Genomic DNA, 18,507 nt, shown 5'->3' with positions numbered 1-18,507 from the left:
CGGCCCTCTGGCATGCCCTCCACCTTCCCACTTCCTGTAGGACATTCTGTACCATTTCTAGTCTCTCAGGTGAGAGGGAGGAGAAAAAGGGGAAGAAAGGAAAGAAAGGGAGGAAAAAAATACACAGCAGTTGCCCCATTTATCTGGGGTATGCTGGCCAAGTGCCTGGGATGTAAGAAGGGTTTTCTGTCCTCTGCCCCTCTGGGCCCAGCCCTGGGAGGCAGCACAGGGGTCCAGCAGGCTCTGCTCTGCGCAGGTCCAGGGGATAGTGTGTGCTTCCCTTGCTCTGACCCTGCCTGTGGTGATGCAGGGGCGTGGGGGAGGGACAGGAGCCATAGCCATCAGAACTGCCGTGGCAGCAGGAAACAGGGACATCCGGTCCCCACCTCCAAGGGCAGCTCCTGATGGGCAGGGGGGTAAAGTCAGAGGAAGCCCAGGTCCCAGGGGAGCTGCTTATTTGTAAGTCACTTTAGGGGAAGGGCAGAATAAGCAGATGTCGAGGACAGGAAAAAACACGGCAGGACAGGGGAGCAGGACAGGAGCCCTTCAGCAGCCTCTCTCGGTGTGTTGGGATTGAGGGTGAGAGCCCCCAGGGCTGGGACTCACTTCTCTCTGCGGAGCTGAAGCAGGAGGCAGGACAGGGCCTCAGGGTGCTCTGTGGGGGAAGGGCAGAGGCAGAGGCTGCTCAGTGGGGTACAGGATCCCAGGAAGGAATCTTTCGTCCCCCAACTGACAACCATGGGCAGGAGCAAGAAGCTCTTCCATGAGCAGCCAGAAGGATCCCTGATCCCACACCTACAAAATCCTCACAGGGGCTGGCCTCGGGCACTGGGGAAAGGGAGCAGTGGATCCGAGCCCCTCCAGAAGCCTAGCACTGTGGCCTTCCCCAGCTTCCCCCATGCCCCTCTAACCACACCTACTCACCCTTGTATTTAAGGTGCTGCAGGATGGGGATTATCGTCTCCAGGGGGATGTTGTGGGCCAGGAAGAGCTGCCAAGCACAGTACTGCTCAAAGGTTTCCCAGTCCAGGCTCTGGACTGTAGGGGCAGAGAAGAAACATCTGTCTGCCAGAAAGACCCACAGGACTGATAGACCAGCACCCCAAGCAGGGAAGGGACAGGGTGGGGACAGTGATCCTAAAACCACAGATCCTCTGCCTTTCCACACACAGCGGACTTCCAAGGCCTTCATACTACTTCTGTACTCCCACCTGCCCTGGCTGGAGGGGCAAGCATAAATCTTCCACTTTATAAAACAAGGAACAGATCAAGAGAGACACTGCCCCAGACCACAAGGCAGGGTGGAATGATGGTCTATCCCCTTAACGCCTCAGCCCAGAGCAGGTTTCCTGACCCTAGGAAATACGCTGATCCCCTCCCCCCACCACACTGCCCCTCTCCCAGGGAACCTAGGAGGTGTGGTCACTTACTGAGGATGTTGAGGACTGAGTCTTTTCGAAACATGACCAGGTTCCCCATCATCACATGGCAGACTAGCTCCTGGAGCTGAGAAGGAGGAAGGAGGCAGAACCCATTAGTTCTAAAGGAAGCCGTGAAGCTGGAACAGTGGGAGAAGCAGGAGGGCCCATATGGGGAAAAACCAGAGGAAGTGAAAAGCCTGGTGTAAAGGGAGGAGAGGAAACGGCACACGATGGACATTGGGGTCTCCGAGGCATGAAGGGGCTGGTAAAGGAGCAACAAGGCTGAGCAGGTACACAGTTATGGGAAACCACCCCCAGTTCCTGCTGGCAGAGAGAGAACGGGCAGCTTCTCCACTTGGCCTTAGTCTGGCCCTCTTACCCAGTGCTGGCCTGTGCCTGAAGAGAAGGGAAGGCCCGGGGAGGCTGAGGCCTGGTTACAGGTGTGGGGAAGGGAAGGGCAAAGGAAGGAAGGACTCTTGGGTGCCAAGCTTCCTCTTTTATGGATAGGAAACTGACTGGAGAAGAGGAGCAGAGATGGGACCTCAGGTCAGGCCAAGAATGGGTGCATGCAAAGCTGCAGCCTCTTGGGAACCTAAGCACAGTAGACAGGTCAAGTAGAAATTGTCTGACCATTTTCATTCCTAGCCAAGGGGAAGGCCAGATGAGAGCTAAAAGCCAACCCTTTCGGTTTTCACCATGGAGACAGCAGGAGTGCTCAGAGAATATGGATAACAAGGGAACTCCAGACAGGACTGGCCTCACCCCTGCCTGCCTCCCTTGGGCCCCACTTTTCTTTCCCCAGCCAACGTGGCCTATGTGCACGCGATTCTAGCCTGGAGGCAGAATGCCTGGGAGTGCAAGCAGGCCTGGGGAGAGCAGTGGCCCTGATTTTCCCAGTCCCGACCAGGCCTCCCTGGGGCTGTCAGCTCCAGGCTCACCTGTGCAGAGTCAATCACAGCCACGATCATGTTCAGCAGCTCGCCGCTCCTCAAGGTCTCATCTGGAAACTGGATAGAAACAGAGACGGGGATTAGGGCAGGAGTCCAGGATGGACCCCGGCTTCACCTCACAACCCAATCCCCTTCCTTATCACGTGCTCAAGTCCGCCAGACACACGTTCCTCATATAAATCCGTAAACACAGATCCAACAGCTGTGATGCTAAAATCTGACCCTCGAATACATCAAGTTTTTATTTGTATGTGCATACCATGATAGCTGTGTGCGTGTGGAAAGGAATGGGCATCTATTTAGAGATAAAACCAGAGCCAAAAGGGACTGGACATGATGGTTAGTTCTTTGCTGCCATGGACAGAGAATAACCATTTGTGTTTCTGGCAGCAGAGAAATGCGATCTACAATGACCCCCAAGGAAGAAAAGGTACAGAGTGTATGTATGGGGGCAGGGGTGTGTGAGGGGTGTGTGAGGTAGGCAGGACCCCTCTGGACAGGCCAGCTCACCAGGGAGGGAGTGGGGGGAAGAAACTCATCCGTTTGGCATCTGGATCTCTCTTCCCCTGGTTCCTGGCTGAGATACAGTTTCTCTTGTCATGCCTACACCCTGTGCTCTGATTTCCCTGTTCCCAGGAATCTTCACCAAGAGGAAGAAGAGCTGGTACCTCCTTCTATGCCCCACTTCTTAGAGAAGACTGTCAGTGAGCCAGGGGAAATGAAAGTTGAGCCTCCACTACAGAGGCCTTGGTGTTTGAGAATTGTTTGAGAGAATCCGAGGGTGGGCCATCAGAGGGCAGGAAGGCTTGGAGTATATGAACATGAATCTGGTTTGGGGGACCTACCCCGGGTCCAGATGGTGGGGCAAAAACTGAGAAGCCAAGTGTTCAGGCCCAGACACCAACTCACACCTGAGCTGTTTCTAGATATGGAGCCAGACACACCGAAGGACAGGCATTCTGAGGGCTGTGGAAAATTTTCAATCCTCAATAAAGAGTGGTGGAAGGAGAGACCACAGCTGTCGTGTGGGAGGGAACAGCCCACCATAGTCAGCAGGACGGGTAAAGAAGGGGGTGAGGCTTGTGTGCCAAGCTCAAAAGTGCCATGAGATGGGGTAACTTTCTGTGAGCCCTGTCCTGCTCTGCCGTCCCCATTTCCCCAGCCCGGATATGGGTGGAGGCACTGACCTCTGTGTAGATGGAGGGCGTGAGGTGGCAGAGCAGCCGCACGTCATCCTCCTGGCAGGCCTTCATGTCCATCATCAGGCAGGTGTGCAGATCTCCCAGCTGGGTGGCCTGGGCAAACGACTCGTACAGGTTCATCTTCCCTGCGGCAGCTTTGCTATAAGACCAGATGAGTCTGAGCACCCTGGCCCTAGGACCCAGTGCTAAACACCCCCGAAGCAGGCTTGGCTTAGTGCTCCCACTCTGAAACTCCTTCATCTGCCCTAGATGCCCTGTGCCAATCTGTCTCATGTCCCTCCTCTGCCTTCCCCACGGGCTTGACCACTTATCAAGAACCGGAGAGGGAGGACCCAGGTCAGGCTAGAGAAAAGAGCTTTCTCTTCCCCACATTCTTCTGCTTTCTGGGCTCTGAGCCATGAGGGCAACAATACATGGGGACCCCTACCTCACACCATATACAAAACTTAAGATGGATTATAGACCTAAATGTGTGAACTAAAAATTCAAAACTCTTAGAAGTAAATATAGGAGTGAATTTTCATGACCTTGGGTTAGACAATGGTTTCTTAGATATCAAAAGGACAACTGACAAAAGAAAAAAATAGATAAACTAGACCTCATCAAAATTAAAAGCTTTTGTGTTTTAAAAGACATCGTCAAGAAAGTAAAAAGACATCTCACAGAATGGGAGAAAATATTTGCAAATCACATATTTGATAACAGACATATCCAGAATATATAAAGAAATCTTAAAATCCACTGATAAGACGAATAACCCACTCAAAAAATGGGAAAGGACTTGAATAGGCATTTTTCCAAAAAGGATCTACAAATGGTCAGTAAGCACTTGAAAAGATGCTCAACGGCATTAACCATCAGAGAAATGCAAATCAAAACCACCATGAGACACCACTTAACACACATTAGAATGACTAGTAAAAAAAGACAGAAAATATCTCAGGGGACATCTAGCTCAATTGGCATAGCACAGTTTACAAAGAAAATGTTCTACATCCTACTTTGGTGAGTAGCGTCTGGGGTCTTAAAAGCTTGGGAGTGGCCATCTAAGATACTCCACAGGTCTGGAGCAAGGGAGAATGAAGAAAACTAAAGACACAAGGGAAAGAATAGTCCAAAGGACTAATGGACCACAACTACTGCAGCCTCCACCAGACGGTCCAGTTCAGCACAACTAGATGGTGCCCAGCTACCACTACCAACTGCTCTGACAGGGATCACAATAGAAGGCTCCGAACAGAGCTGGAGAAAAATGCAGAAAAAAATTCTAAGTCACAAAAAAAGACCGGACTTGCTGGTCTGACAGAGACTGGAGAAACTCTAAGAGAGTGTGGCCCCCAGAAATCCTTTAACTCAGTACTAATGTCACTCCTGAGATTTGCCCTTCAGCCAAAGATTAGACAGGCCCATAAAACAAAATGAGACTAAATGGGCGCATCAGCCCAGGGGCAAGGACGAGAAGGCAGGAGAGGACAGAAAAGCTGGTTAATGGGGAACCCAAGGTCAAGAAGGGGAGAGTGTTGACATGCCGTGGGGTTGGCAACCAATGTCACAAAACAGTAAGTGTACTAACTGTTTAATGAGAAATGAGTTTGCTCTGTAAACCTTCATCTAAAGTACAATTTAAAAAAAGAGAGAAATAACAAGTGCTGGTGAGAATGTGGAGAAATTTAAACTCTCATACATTGCTGGTAGGAATGTAAAATGGCAGCAGCTACTTTGGAAAACAGTTTGGTGGTTCCCCACAAAGCTACACATAGCGTTAACATGCGGCCCAGCAATTCCATTCCTAGGTATATATCCAAGAAAACTGAAAGCACAGGTCCACACAAAAATCTGTACAACAATGTTCATAGCAATATTCACAACAGTCAAAAAGTGGAGACAATCCAAATGCTCACCAACTGATGAATGGATAAACCAAACATGATACGGTTGTGCAATGCAGTATTATTTGGGTATAATATATAATATATAATATATAATATACGCTACAGCATGGATGAACCCATAAAACATTATGCAAGGCAAAAGAAGCCAGTCACAGAAGATCACCCATTGTATGATTCCATTTATATGAAATGTCCAGAATAGGCAAATCCATACAGACAGAAAGCAGATTAGTGGCTGCCTAGGGCTGAGGGGAAGAGAAAATGGAGAGTGATTACTAATGCATACAAGGTTTCTTTCTGGGGTGATGAAAACGTTCTAAATTAGGTAGTGGTGATACTGAATATACTAAAAACCACTGAATTTTATTCTTCAAAAGGGTGAATTTCATCTCAATAAACCTATTATTTAAAAAACAGAAACAAAAGAACCCACAGAAGGCCCCGGTGATAACAGCCAATGGTGGGAGAGTCGGGGTACAGTATGAGAGAGGCTCTCCAGGATGCTTCCTGACACCTTCTTAAACCTGGGACCATACCCACCTGGCCCTCAGGTAGTAGAGCAGATGGTAGCCAATCTTGGGCTGCTTCTGATATAACTCTGAGAGAAGGTCCAAAAGCAGGGAGAAGCTGCTGTTGTCTTCCTGCATCTGGCACAGGTTCCTGAAGACAGGCCATGAGAAGAAAGGACCAGAGCTCTACCCACAGCAGACTCTCCTACGGAGCTTCTGGGGTAGCACGGGCTGTCTGTGCCCAATGTGTACTGCCTTCTTCCTGGAAAGGGAGTCTCATGGCCCCACGACAGGAGCATTCCTGTGCTGTTGGGGAAGGTGAATGGCAGAGCAGGATCTCCTACAGCTGGACACTTACCTAAATATTAGGTAGAGAGGCTTCCCCACAGATTCTTCCAGGGACCTACAAGAGGAGGGTTCTCTATCAGGGCACATGTGAGGCAGGTAGTATGGAGGACCAGCTGCTCCTTTCCTAACCAAAGCCAAGCTTAAGCTTCCTGCTGCCCCAGACGCTTGGTAACAGAGAAAACATGGAACCACACTCTGAGGCTCTCATCATGATTGAAGGTGAGAATCTTGCCCTTCAGGGAGAGTCTAGGCCAGGATCCAATCCCAGTTGAAGCATCAAAGGCTGAGGCTACAGGGCCTGGCAGCTGGGGCTGGAAGCACAAGGAGGGGACACTAGCCCACTGCCCCAGTAAACACAGCGTGCAGCAGGCAGTAATAAATCTTTGTCACGTGAATCAATACACGTGAGAATACAAACACCAAGTGAATGAATTACTTTTGTTAAGTCAACAGAAAGACTTAATCAGGCGACAAGAGCACATTTCTGGCTCCCTGAGGCCCAAGAGGCGGGGAAAGATGAGTCTTACTCTTCAGTGATCTCCTCAGGCAGCACCTCCCCTCGGAAGTGGGCCTTGAAAAGCTCCTGTAGGCAGGAAGCAAGGACAGACAGCTGCTCCGAGTCAAAGTCTTCCTGGGTGTGAGACAAGGGAGGGGGGATCAGCGCTCAGACGCAAGCCTTATTGCCCCCACCACCCCAGAGCCTCCGAGCTCATCTGCTTCCACCTGGAGAATCAGCAAGCTCTCCCACCCCTCAGAAGGGACCCAGCTGGGGGAGGGGAAGGAGGGCGTCAGCCTCTCTAGGAGACATCTGCATGGCAGCTCTAAGCTGGGCAGGCTGGGCTGTTTCCTCCCTAAGGGATCAGGTTCCTCCTCACCTCCAGGACCTGGTCCACGATTTCCTGCATGACCTCACACTGGGCCTCCGTATCACTGCAGGACACAAGTGAGAGGAAATCCCAGGGACATGAGTGATAGCAGAGGGCAGGCCACACACCAGAACAGTGTGCATAAGCACACTCCCATGCGCAGGGACAAAACAATGGAGCTCTGTGTGAAATCCGGGCGGGGTGGTGGAGGCCCTAAGGCCAAATCTGGGTAGAGGCCCAAAGAAAGGGGGAATTCCCATCAACTCTGCTTCAGTTCTCAGAGGCTCTTCTCCCAAGAGTCTATGGAGTGAGAACCCGGGGTGTTGGGGAATTAGGCCCTCCCACTCCCACTCCCAGTCCATACTGCCCCAGCCTAAGCTGCAGAAGACACCTTTCATGAAGGTTCAACTACCACTCCGTACACCTCCCCTGATGTTTCCCTCCAACCCACATCAGCCTGCTATGCCCACTAGCACCAGGTAGACAGCCTGGTACTGGGCCTCCTGGGGTTGAAAGCAGGATCTGCACCCACCTCCCCTTCTGTAGCTGGAGCACTTTGTCCCTCAGAGACTCATCCAACTGGTCGAGGTAAGGGGTGATATCAACGGGCTCCTCCACGACTGTCTCCTTGATTGGGTGGAAGCGAAACTCTCTCTTCTTTCCTGCAGGGAGGGGTTAAGGGCAAAAGTCCGTTTACTCAGACACCAGCCACAGAGAAAGCCCCCTGAGCAGCTCCTCCCTTCCTCAAATGCCCTGTGTGCACTTGCTTGCTCAGTGTTATGCGAGCGCCTGATGCATTTCCTTGAAGGTGAATATGCCCCAGCTCTGAGGAGCAAAAAGGGGCAGAAACCAAGTCTCCTTTTTCCTGCTGTCTCCAGAGCTCTGCACCCTGGAGGCTCAGCCGGTGAGCCTGCTAACAAGTGGTAACTCACAGGGGCAAGGGTGATGGAGAGGCTGCAGGGAGGCTACTCCTTGTCAACTGGTCCTCTGGGGGTAGACACAGCCCAGAGCTGGCCATTTGCTTCTGGCCTCACCTTTGCTGTTGAGATCCTCCTCATCATCACTGAAGGCTGCTTCTGCATTATCGTAGCAACTCTCATCCTTGTCTGACATGTGGTTGTCCATCTCCATGGAGACTGGCTCCTCAATTTTGACTTGGGAGTAAAGAAAGACAAGGTACTTGAAGGCCTCCTGTGTCTTCTAATGCTCCCATGTTTCTGAGGGTGGGAGACAGGAGTTCACAACCTAAATGGAATCCTGACCTTGGAGGACAAACCTCTTGTCCTCACAACCCTTCAGGATTTGCAGGAGGACTTTGCCAGGGATAACAGCAGAATAGAACACAACTCCTCTACACTCAGCTCAGGATTAGAGAGTACAGTAAAACCAGGGACAGTCCCAAAGGGCTCTTTAATTTAAAACCAAGTCGGAGAGCTCTGCTTGGCTTAAAGCCCTTACCCTAAAACAAAAAAGTATGTGTGGTGGCAGTGGTGGTGGGAGGGTGGCAGCCTGTTTGGAATTGGGAGCAAGATTTGAGACCTAATATGACAACCTCTCATCTGGGGCCGGGACCTAGCGTTAAGAAGAAAGACAAAAAGGGCAAAGTAAAAGTGAGATAGGCACACATTCCATGGAAGCCTTCCATCTCCTGTGAAGAGGTTATTAGGAGAAAGAGGAAGAGTTAAGAGAACAAGAAAGATGAGCAGAATGTCAGATAAGATTAGATGGAGGGAGAGGACCAGGAAAGATGGCACAAAGAAGGAGAAGCCGGGGAAGCACACGCTGAGCCAAGCAGTGCCACCGAGGTGAGAAATGCACATGGACAATTCTGACGGGGGCTCTGGTCTGAGAGCCCAGGTGCCACCATTCCTCGCTCCTGAAGCAGGTGATGCCTCCATACCTTCCACAGGTGGGGAGGGCGAACTGCAGAACTCAGGAAACTTCTCTCTCAGCATTGCCCGCAGCTCCTTATCCAATTTAGGATTATCAAACAGCGGAGCCAAATGCCTAGTGAGGAACATGAACGAAGGTCAATATCAGAGCTCCTCATCATTCCTTACTCAATGTGCAGTTACAGGGAAGGGGCTGGGCAAGCCAGTATGGAAGGATGGGATGGGCCATGCTCAGATCTTGGAAGGGGCCAACAGGGCAAAGGACAGGCACCTGAAGCCCTTTGTAGATACTGTGGCAAGAGCAGAATGCCTCTAAGAGTCAGGAGCACAAATGCCTAGCGGTCTGAGGGGACCTGTGTTTTTATACTTCTCAAGGGAGAGGGTCAGCAGTGGTATGGCAATATCCGGACATGCCTGGCCTACAGGTGGCTGGACCTAATGAAAAATGGGAAAACAAAACCCCCTCACCCTGTCCTCCCCACACATAAATTTCTTACGCCAAGACCCGTTTCTCCACAATGTGGTTGAGGGAGGAAAAGACACCCTGCCGGACGTGGCCTTCCAATGGCGGATAGAAATTAGGAATGATCTGGAAGGGAAGATGGAGAGAGAGGATGAGCACAGACTCTCTGTCCAGAGTGTTCTGCTGAAATAGATCTAAAAGCTGCTTCAGTTTTGACTCAGAGATTGCTGGTTAGTATGGCTACAGAGGACTGGGGTGTTCCTGACTGTTCAGGCCACCAAAATGGGAAACTCCTACTGGACCTGGCTGATCCTCAAGAGGACTACCTTGAGTCATCTTCCCTGAGGCTGAGAAACTCCACAGAACAATCTAACTGGGGATTGTGGGGATAGGAAAGAAAGTATTTGCCAACTCCGGTGATAGGACCCATCACCACTTATGCTCCCACAGTCAAAGGGTGTTGGCAGGAACCACTCACTGGGAGGCAAGATTAGAGGGGAGATACACTTAGCTCTGCTCATCCAGGTGTGGGAAGAGAAGAGGGCTTTGGCACCTACTCGGCACATGAAGTCCAGGAGTGTGGCAGTGATGGCTGGGTGGGGCTTCATGGAGTGATGCATGACCAGGATGGCTGGCTCTGGAGAGTGTGGAATTAAAGGGTCCCCTCACATCAGACAGTCCATTCCCATCTCCACAAAACAGGCTATCACTATACATGAATAGCTCTGGAGAGTGCTGTGTCTACCCCCCACTCCCACTGAACAGACTCTAAAGCAGACAACCCCGAAACAGCTGTTAGCCCCTAATCTTCCTTCCTGCCCCCAGCGTTCAGCTTGGAGGAGGGAGGCAGCTTGGGAAGAGAAACAGAACGTGGTACAGCTTGTCCTCGCCTAGGCCCTCCCCACCCAAAGCCCAAGCATAAGGCTGCGGGGAGAAGGGGGTGGAGTGACTGCCAGGCCTCATCAAAGCAGTTTTCCTTCTAGGTCAAGGGAGAGCTGATGAGGAACAACGGAACTGCTCCCAGATAAGCTGCCTCCACTCCACGCCGCACTGAAATTTATGACTGCTGTTACTAAGACAAGGTGGCAGGCCTGGGGGATGGGGAGGTGGCGCTGCCTGGTCTCGGTCACATACCTATGTTCATAATGCTATCCTTGTCTGGGCTGAAGAACAGCCAGTCGTAAAACAAAGCCAGCTTGGCATTAGAGGCAGCAACATTTGACTGGAAGAGAGGTGGAAAAAAAAAAAGAGGGCTAGTCTCATCAACCAGCCTCCTTCCCTTCAGAGGCCAAGGCAGTTCCTAGTGAGAGACAGTAGAACCCCCAGGGCTGAGGGGCACACAAGTCTGTGCCGTACATGTGTATGAGTGCCCCATGATCTCATCAGCCCAGGGACGAGGAATCAACCAGCGTTCTTCATACACCAGCAGAACACACCCCTGACCCCCGTAAGGGGGAATGCCTAGGCGCAGGAGCCCTGTGACCACCCCTGAGCTGATGTAACACTCAGACTAGCCCCTGGGTTCCCCTCACTGGGCTCCCCAAGCACATTCCTGGAGAGGATCCCCCCTTAGGAATGGCCCGTGTAATATCTGAGTCAGCACATTTCGAGGGCTCAGTCAGATGGGGGAGGAGGAAGAACCATGTCAGAAGAGGTCAGGGGCAGCTAGATGGCAGAGAAGATAGTTTTCAACCCAGGGCACAGGGAAAACAGTGGGAAGAAAATGGCTCCATTGTGGATTCACTATGCTTGAAGAAGGGAAGTATCCACAGCTGATGCCAAAAGGCATGGATTTGATAAAGGATCACTTCAGGGGATAACCATATGTGGTATCTGGAAGCTACAAGGAAACAGACAAGGGTGCCTCAGAAATCCAGGCTTCCGTGTTGGCTGTAAGGGCATAGATGAATCTGTTCAACGCCAAGCCCAGATGGGAAGTACTAAGCTCAAGTAAATTTCTACAGACATGAAGGGAGGTGGGCCAAAAAGCGAGACATCCAAGAGAAACAGAGTGAAAGAAGGGCCTTTAAGGGTCAGATGGCTCCTGAGTCAGGGAGAAGCTTGGAATATGGAGAACATGATGGAAGAGGCACCTTTTCACCACCCAACACCTACCCCGTGGCCCAGCCCCTCACCGTGCATGTTGTCAGGAGCCAGCCAATGATGGCCCATCGGGGCAAGATGTCTGAACTGAGCACTTCATTAGATGGGTGGACAACCCCACAGATATAGCGAATGAGGTCACAGCGCAGAGACTGACTGTCTGGGGTTGACAAGTACTGGCGCTGGAACCAATCTTGGTACCGCTTTTGTTGACCAAACCGCACCTGAAGGAAAGGGAAGTAGAAAAGAGAAACGTGGAAGGGAGAGTGGCGGACTCCCAGCAGAGGAAAATGAGCACCGTTCAACTCTAGGTCTGATCTAGACTGCGATAATCTATTCATTAAGTCATACTGTCTCTCAGGTCTCCCTCCTTTGGGAGGCCCTCCCAGGTTAATTTTAAAAAATGCTGAAAAAGTCTCCCGAGCTTGGCTCACATGCCAGTAATTCACTCAGTCTTGACGTCCACCAGGTGGTCCATTTAACCCCAACTGTAGCTGCAGTCAATTTTTGGTTCCTCGTTCCTGTACTGATCACTGATTCTCCAGTCATAAGCACAATCTTTTCTTATTTTCCTGAGCCACTGGTGAACAGCAAGAGAATGTTCCTCAAGAACCAGAAACGAGCCTATCCACCCCTCAGCACTGCCTGAATGCTTTCTGGTGCTGGATGACCTAACAGGACCATTACCCAAGATGTGCAGACTCTCCAACTTTCCTGCAGCAAGTCCTTCCCCCAAACAGACCCTAAATGGTTAGAAACAGCAACGCTAAATAAGGGGAGGACCTGTTTTCCTCCTATCCCCTTATCTGTGAGAAAAAATCAACCAAAATCAACCAAAACAGAGAGCAGAAAGATTACAATCAATCGGACAGTCTTGACCAACACTGCCCAATCAAACATTCTGCAATGATGGTGACTGTTGAAACACAGCTACTGTGACTGAGGATCTGAGTTTTTAATTTTACTTGATTTTAACGAATTCAAATTGCCACACACGGCTGGTGACACCATGCGGCACAGGACAGATGCAGACAGCTTCACTGGATGACCGCGGAAACCACAAGCTAGATCGCGCAGAGAGTTCCTAATGACAGATGAGCTGCGGAAAGGTTACCTGAGAAGTCTTATAACTACAGATCCACAATCTGATTCTCTGGAGAGTGGGATCCAGGAACCTGCATTATTAACAGGCCCTCCAAGCAATCAGGCTCTAATTCAGACATGTTTGGAAACCCAAAGGCCATGGCGCTGTGATTTCTTTCCTCCTGAGAGCTCGTGGTTCACCTGGAGGAACCCTGGGTCTCCCAGGGCACACACTCTCCATTTCCCCCTTTTGCCTTCTGATGCACATTTCACACATTGTTTGTATACAGTTATTGGTTTCAGACTGCCTTAGACTGAAAACTTCACCAGAGCAGGAGTTGTCTCTGTTAGTCAACACTGTATCCCAGTTCTTAGCACCAGCATGAGTGGTAAGAGATGCCAGAGAAGGCACAAAGGGGAGCAGCCAGCAGGCTGGTCAGTGCTCAATGGTCACCGGCCCACACACCAAAGGCCCAGCCAGCACCTGTGACTTCTCTCCCTGCCGCAACAGACCAGCTTACTTACCCGGGATGTCATAAAGAGGAGCTTAGTCTCCATGTCTGGGGTTAGACGACATGCTAGGAATTTTCGGGATGTTCTTGATTGAAGAAGCTGCAAGATACCTGGACCGAGTGTGGAAGGAAAAAGAAGCTTGAGGACCAGAGGGCATGGAAGGCAGGTGGGGAACCAGGCCCAGGTACCGACGGCCAGTGGTCTTGTTCGTGAGGAAATTCTAAAACATGACCAAGGAAGGTCAAGCAGAGGTACAAGTAGGGGGTGCTAACTGGCATCTGTGTACTCTGCACCCTCAAACCACCATCCCCAAGACCCAGCTGTATTAATTCCCTTGTCCTGCTGCCTTCCAGAGCCTCCACTCACATTACTCCAGTTAGAAACATGGGAAAGTTAGGAGGGGAATACGGGAAACCCTAGCCCTCTTCCTGGGTCCTGGGATCACAGCATGGCGTGGCATAAGTGTAAGTTTTGGGGTTAGACAAACCTGGGTCCAAATCCTGCCTCTGACACTTACTAGCTGTGTGGCCTTGGGAAAATTTTACTTAATCTCTTTGAACCTCAGTTTCCTTACCTGTAAAACGTGGAAAGCAATACCCATGTCACGGGGTTGTCCTGAAGAGTAAAGGAGTTAAAGTACATGTGCTTGGCACATAGCAGTACTCAACACAATAAAGTATGTCTTAATATAAGGGTGGCTTTGGGTGGTTCCAGGACTCTCCTCTCCTCTTTCCTGGACGACCACTTTCAGTGTGTGTGGGGGGGCATAAGGTGTGCATCTGAGGTATGCACACATGTGGGGGCAAAGGTGTACAGTTACTGTTCAGACCATAAGCAGGACCCTGTGAGGGGAAGCCATAGGAAAAGATCCTTGTCAGAGGAGGCACAAAGACTCCCTCCCCGAAAGAGGAGTTTGGCGAAGCTGGATCCTCGGAACTAGAGGCAAGACTGCTTCCAGGGAGAGGCCTTCTCTTACAGGACTGATTCCAGCCCCTCTGCTGACTCAGTCTCACAAGCTGACCTCTGACTTCCTGCCGGACTCTGTGAAGCTGGAATCGGGCCATTAGCTCACCTCCTGAGCCAAGGCACTGCCAGGAGGGAGGAGGATCACAATTCTCCCCCTCATGTCTTTCTTAGGAGAAATGCAGATGGAGTCTGCCAAGTAGGGGCTGTCTAGGAACCGGGTGGATTGTCCTGTACCTCTGCCATTCCCACATCCAGCTGTACTTGGCAGAGCCTGCCTGGCCCAAGCTTCCTCTATCTGGCTGCCCTCTTAATCCAAGCAGTACATATACACTGACCTCCCACCTCTTAAGGATGCCCTGGCCCTTACTTACCTGTGAACTGGGGACTCAAGGCCTGAGGGTTATGGATAATGTCTTTCCAAAGCAGTTCAAATTCTGGTATCCTAGCAACATTCTGAAGTAGTCTTACAAGGTCCCGGCCAATCATCAAACATTCCATGAACTTGATGGGGAGGAGGAGGAAGGGGGAGGGGCAGGAAAGAGAATAAAAACGTGGATTGTTTACCTGCTGGAGGGAGGACAAAGGAACAACATGTTCTAGAGAGGGAAGGAAAGAGGGTTGAAGGGGCTATACGATTTCTTCTGGAACCTAGGGATTGGCTCCTAGCCATTAGGGGAAGAGAGCTGGAAGCTGGGGACTGATATCAAGGAAAAGAGGTCACTGGGAACTGCTGAAGCCCTGCTGGCCTTTACATTAATCTATTCCCCTCTCCACCCAGACTTGTTTCGATCCAGGTCGAGGGAGACTAAGATTCCAAGAGGATGGGACTCGCAAACTGAGGCCCAGGCACCCCACCTCAAACTTGCTCTGTCCAACAGGATGCTCTGTGGTAATGGACAGGATCCGCATCTGAGCTGTCCGATGGGTAGCCATTAGCCACGTGTGGCTAACGAGCACTTCCAAGTGTGGCTAGCGCAACTAAGGAAGTGAGTTTTTCACTTTATTTCATTGTAATTTAAATAGCCACATGTGGTCAGTGGCTACTGTACTGGACGGCATAGCTCTAGGATCTCTCTCTTTTGGGAGATCTGGATAGTGGACGATTCACAAGCCAGCTTGACTGTGGCAGTTACGCAGGTGGGTAGGTGGGGGGACGACATGGCCACGGGCACACAAGGACAACTTGTGTCTGTGGTGTGTAACAGTGTCCACCAGCTGACCAGGAAGCCCCTTGCTGCCAGCATCACAGGCAGCACTTCCAGGAACCAGGACTATTCCACACTGACCTTCTGCTTTGACCCTCACCTGTCTAAGGATGATAAAGAGGACAAGATCCCAAAACCCCTCCATCTCCCCAACACGGCACCTCTGGCCCAGGTCAGACATACAGGTGTCCCATCCTGGGTCTCACCGCCCCACACTCTTTCTGCCCCAGTCCCTCACCCGTTCCCGAAGCAGCGAAATGCAGAAGTCCACCTCCTTCTGCCGCAGGGCCTGGAGCTGGGCGGTCCCATGGTGGTCCACGATGAGGCGGAGGTATGTGTAAACGGCCATGGCAATGAGGATGCTGCTCTTCAGCACCCATTCCCTGAAGGGAGGGGAAGCACTGGCACCTGTATCCTGTCTGGACCTAGTCACCCCAGCTCGCCCTCCCTGAATTTGGCCCCAATGCCTCAAAAATGCCCGATGATCAGACACTGGGGTGGGTTCTTTTGTTCCTTGATTGCCCACACACACTGCCATTATCTATCTTGGACTATCAACCAGCTAAGGTGGGGTAACTTTCTAATAAAGGTGCCCAATAAAGGTAAGTGCTGAGTGAAACATCTCACCACTTAAGTACTCAGTTTCCAATAAAATAATTTGTTTGCTGACTCATTCACTCACTTACTGAGTTACTATCATGTAGCCAGCGCTGTGTGAGGTACTAGGGCCAGAGATAAGCCCCTGCTTCTACCCAGTTCAGACTATGAGGAAAAGGTTTTCTAAGTGTCCCTAAGTCAGAAGTTTTCAAAGTGTGGTCCAAGACCCTTTCAGGCCCCTGGAATTCTTAGGACGGACGGTGCCAGCCCTTCTGCTGCTTGTCATCAGCAGCCCACCATGCCATAAACCTTGCCCTGGCCCTCTCTAGCCGCTGATCCCAGTCCAGACAAGACGCACCTGCCCTAAATTACAACCTGGAAAAAAAAAAAAAGGCGTAGTTTTGGATGGCAAAGATCATTTTCCCAGGAGTTTTAGAATCTCCCTGGGAAGAGGAGGTTAAGAAAAGAATTGTGCCTTCCCTGCTGCTTTAAAGGGGTAGAAAGAAAGGCAGAGCATGGAGATTGCTATGACTCTCCGATGCTGTCTCTGTGTGCCAAAACTGAGGCGCTGTCTCCCAAAGCAGGTAGTTTATAAAGGTTCTGGCACCCTGCTAGAAAAGCAGCGAACTAGAGGAAGAAGACAAGGAGTTTAATTAATCCAACCAGGCAACATCCTGATTCCGGAGAAGTGCTCAAGCCACCTAATTAAGAGGCTTTGGCCTTTTCCTCTCACAGAATGGAAGCACAAGCCAAGGACAGCAGGGAGGGACAGTGGGGAGGCCCTCCCCCTCCTGCTACCGTCTGACTCCACAGCCCTAGAAACAAGTAGAACCAAGTGAGAGGGCGGGTAGGAGGACACAGTTGAACTCCAGGTACCTACTTTCACCACACACGTAGGGCGGTTATCTGGCAGCTATCCGACCCCTGTACACTAAGACTGTGCTCCAACTGCCCAAATGAGGTAAACTCAGCTTTGAGGTATGGGAACCGGAGGTGTTCGGTAACAGATACAGAATGAGAAAAATCACTTTTTAGGAAGGTTGCTAGCAGAAGTAATGAACATATCTGAATCCAGGGATGGGGTAATGAAGAGAAGGAGTGAAGTGAAGGTGAGTTTCTCTCAAGACAGGAGAAAGGCACAGAGACCAAGAGAAGCAGAGGTCTGGCAGAAACTGCTAGGACCTTGCACTGCTTGGGAGGTACCAGTGGGGAAGAGGTACCTCTAGCCCCAGCTGCAGCTGCACACCCATGCCCAGGGCACTAGATGGCACTGTACAGCTGATCTAACACAGCTCTTGGGCTTGCGCAGAGCTCTGACCCAAGCCATCTCTTCCACAACTGTGTAAATAATGGGAGGCGGCCCGTTCTTCTAACGGGTAGGAAATATATATACTATTAGCCCACTTGGTCATTTGACTACTATGGTGTCTTCCTCCAGAAACAGACTATGAAACCAAGCAACAGGAAGACTAGACCACAGGACTAATGGGAAGGCCTCACCCCTAAACAAGTTCGGATATGGAGCAGCCCTCATAAAATTTCTGGTCCTTTACTTTGATGGGGAAGGGAAAAGAATCATCCAGAAAGTTCAATACGCCCCCATTATACAGCCTCTACCACCAGAGCCTCCAAGATCTGGATGCAACCTCTAAACCCAAACCAAACCCATTGCCATTGAGTAGATTCCAACTCATAGCGCCCCTATAGGACAGAGCAGGACTAACCCTATAGTGTTTCCAACGGTGTATTCTTTACGCAAGCAGACTGCCACATCTTTCTCCCATGGAGCGGCTGATGGGTTCAAACCGCCAACATTTCAGTTAGCAGCCGAGCACTTAACCACTGTGCCACCAGGGCTCCCTAAATGCAAACTCTAGCAGAGTAAACTGGTCTGTTACCTCCTCACTGCACCCCACTCCCACCTCCCTGTTGCCACTTCAAAAAGAGCATGGGTTTGATCGACAGGCTTAGAAGGGAGAAAGGGGTACCTGCCAGGCCTGGGTAGTTGGCTGGTCCCACTATGCTGAGCTCATTCTCTCCCTCCCCCTAAAGATAAACATTCCAAGGAGGTCTGGATCAAAAATAAACTCTTATCAGATGAAACTAGTTTTTCCTGGGCTCTGAGATATTTTAGCAAAGCCCTTCTTTCCCACTCCTTCATCTCTAGGGCCATACCATGGCATTGACTCATTCATTTGCCAATACACTTGCCTCTCCCTTCTCTCCCCTCCCCTAACTTCAGGTGTTCTTGGGCCACCTACCAGTCTTCACACAATCCTTTCATCCCCTTTTTCCACATTCACACCCCTCATGGCTACTCTGGCTCTTGCCCCACCCTTCATGGTGGACTCTACCTCTGCTCCGTCAGGATATCCAGAACACTCTCTGCCAACCAGATATTTTTCGCCGTAACATCCCCACCTGATTTCAAAGGGGGAAAAAAATAAGAATCAGAATGGGTCTAATTAGCAACCCAGCTGATCCAGTACATTTCTTC

At 50.7% G+C, this 18,507-nt stretch overlaps 1 protein-coding gene across 3 annotated transcripts in view; it reads right to left on the bottom strand.

Annotated features, from left to right (window-relative positions):
* Positions 1–18,507, bottom strand: part of INTS3 (integrator complex subunit 3) — a 42,909-nt gene that overhangs the window by 3,263 nt on the left and 21,139 nt on the right. The window contains exons 6-25 of one of the 3 annotated variants that reach the window (XM_023553985.2): positions 18,365–18,431; positions 15,652–15,796; positions 14,580–14,709; positions 13,255–13,352; positions 11,679–11,870; positions 10,678–10,765; positions 10,101–10,180; positions 9,578–9,669; positions 9,089–9,195; positions 8,223–8,342; positions 7,721–7,850; positions 7,198–7,252; positions 6,850–6,953; positions 6,333–6,377; positions 6,006–6,125; positions 3,559–3,712; positions 2,360–2,428; positions 1,431–1,506; positions 925–1,065; positions 607–655 (exon numbers count right to left, since the gene is read on the bottom strand). In XM_023553985.2, the coding sequence (XP_023409753.2) occupies positions 607–655; positions 925–1,065; positions 1,431–1,506; positions 2,360–2,428; positions 3,559–3,712; positions 6,006–6,125; positions 6,333–6,377; positions 6,850–6,953; positions 7,198–7,252; positions 7,721–7,850; positions 8,223–8,342; positions 9,089–9,195; positions 9,578–9,669; positions 10,101–10,180; positions 10,678–10,765; positions 11,679–11,870; positions 13,255–13,352; positions 14,580–14,709; positions 15,652–15,796; positions 18,365–18,431 (2,062 nt within the window). The remainder of the gene's footprint in view (positions 1–606; positions 656–924; positions 1,066–1,430; positions 1,507–2,359; positions 2,429–3,558; positions 3,713–6,005; positions 6,126–6,332; positions 6,378–6,849; positions 6,954–7,197; positions 7,253–7,720; positions 7,851–8,222; positions 8,343–9,088; positions 9,196–9,577; positions 9,670–10,100; positions 10,181–10,677; positions 10,766–11,678; positions 11,871–13,254; positions 13,353–14,579; positions 14,710–15,651; positions 15,797–18,364; positions 18,432–18,507) is intronic. The other 2 variants (XM_003415087.4, XM_064282618.1) reach the window with 2 other exon arrangements.

The sequence above is a fragment of the Loxodonta africana genome, chromosome 3 (genome assembly GCF_030014295.1).
Source record: "Loxodonta africana isolate mLoxAfr1 chromosome 3, mLoxAfr1.hap2, whole genome shotgun sequence".
Taxonomy (NCBI): Eukaryota; Metazoa; Chordata; class Mammalia; order Proboscidea; family Elephantidae; genus Loxodonta; species Loxodonta africana.
Note: the sequence above shows the minus strand (reverse complement) of the source record. Positions and strands in the feature narration are given on the sequence as shown.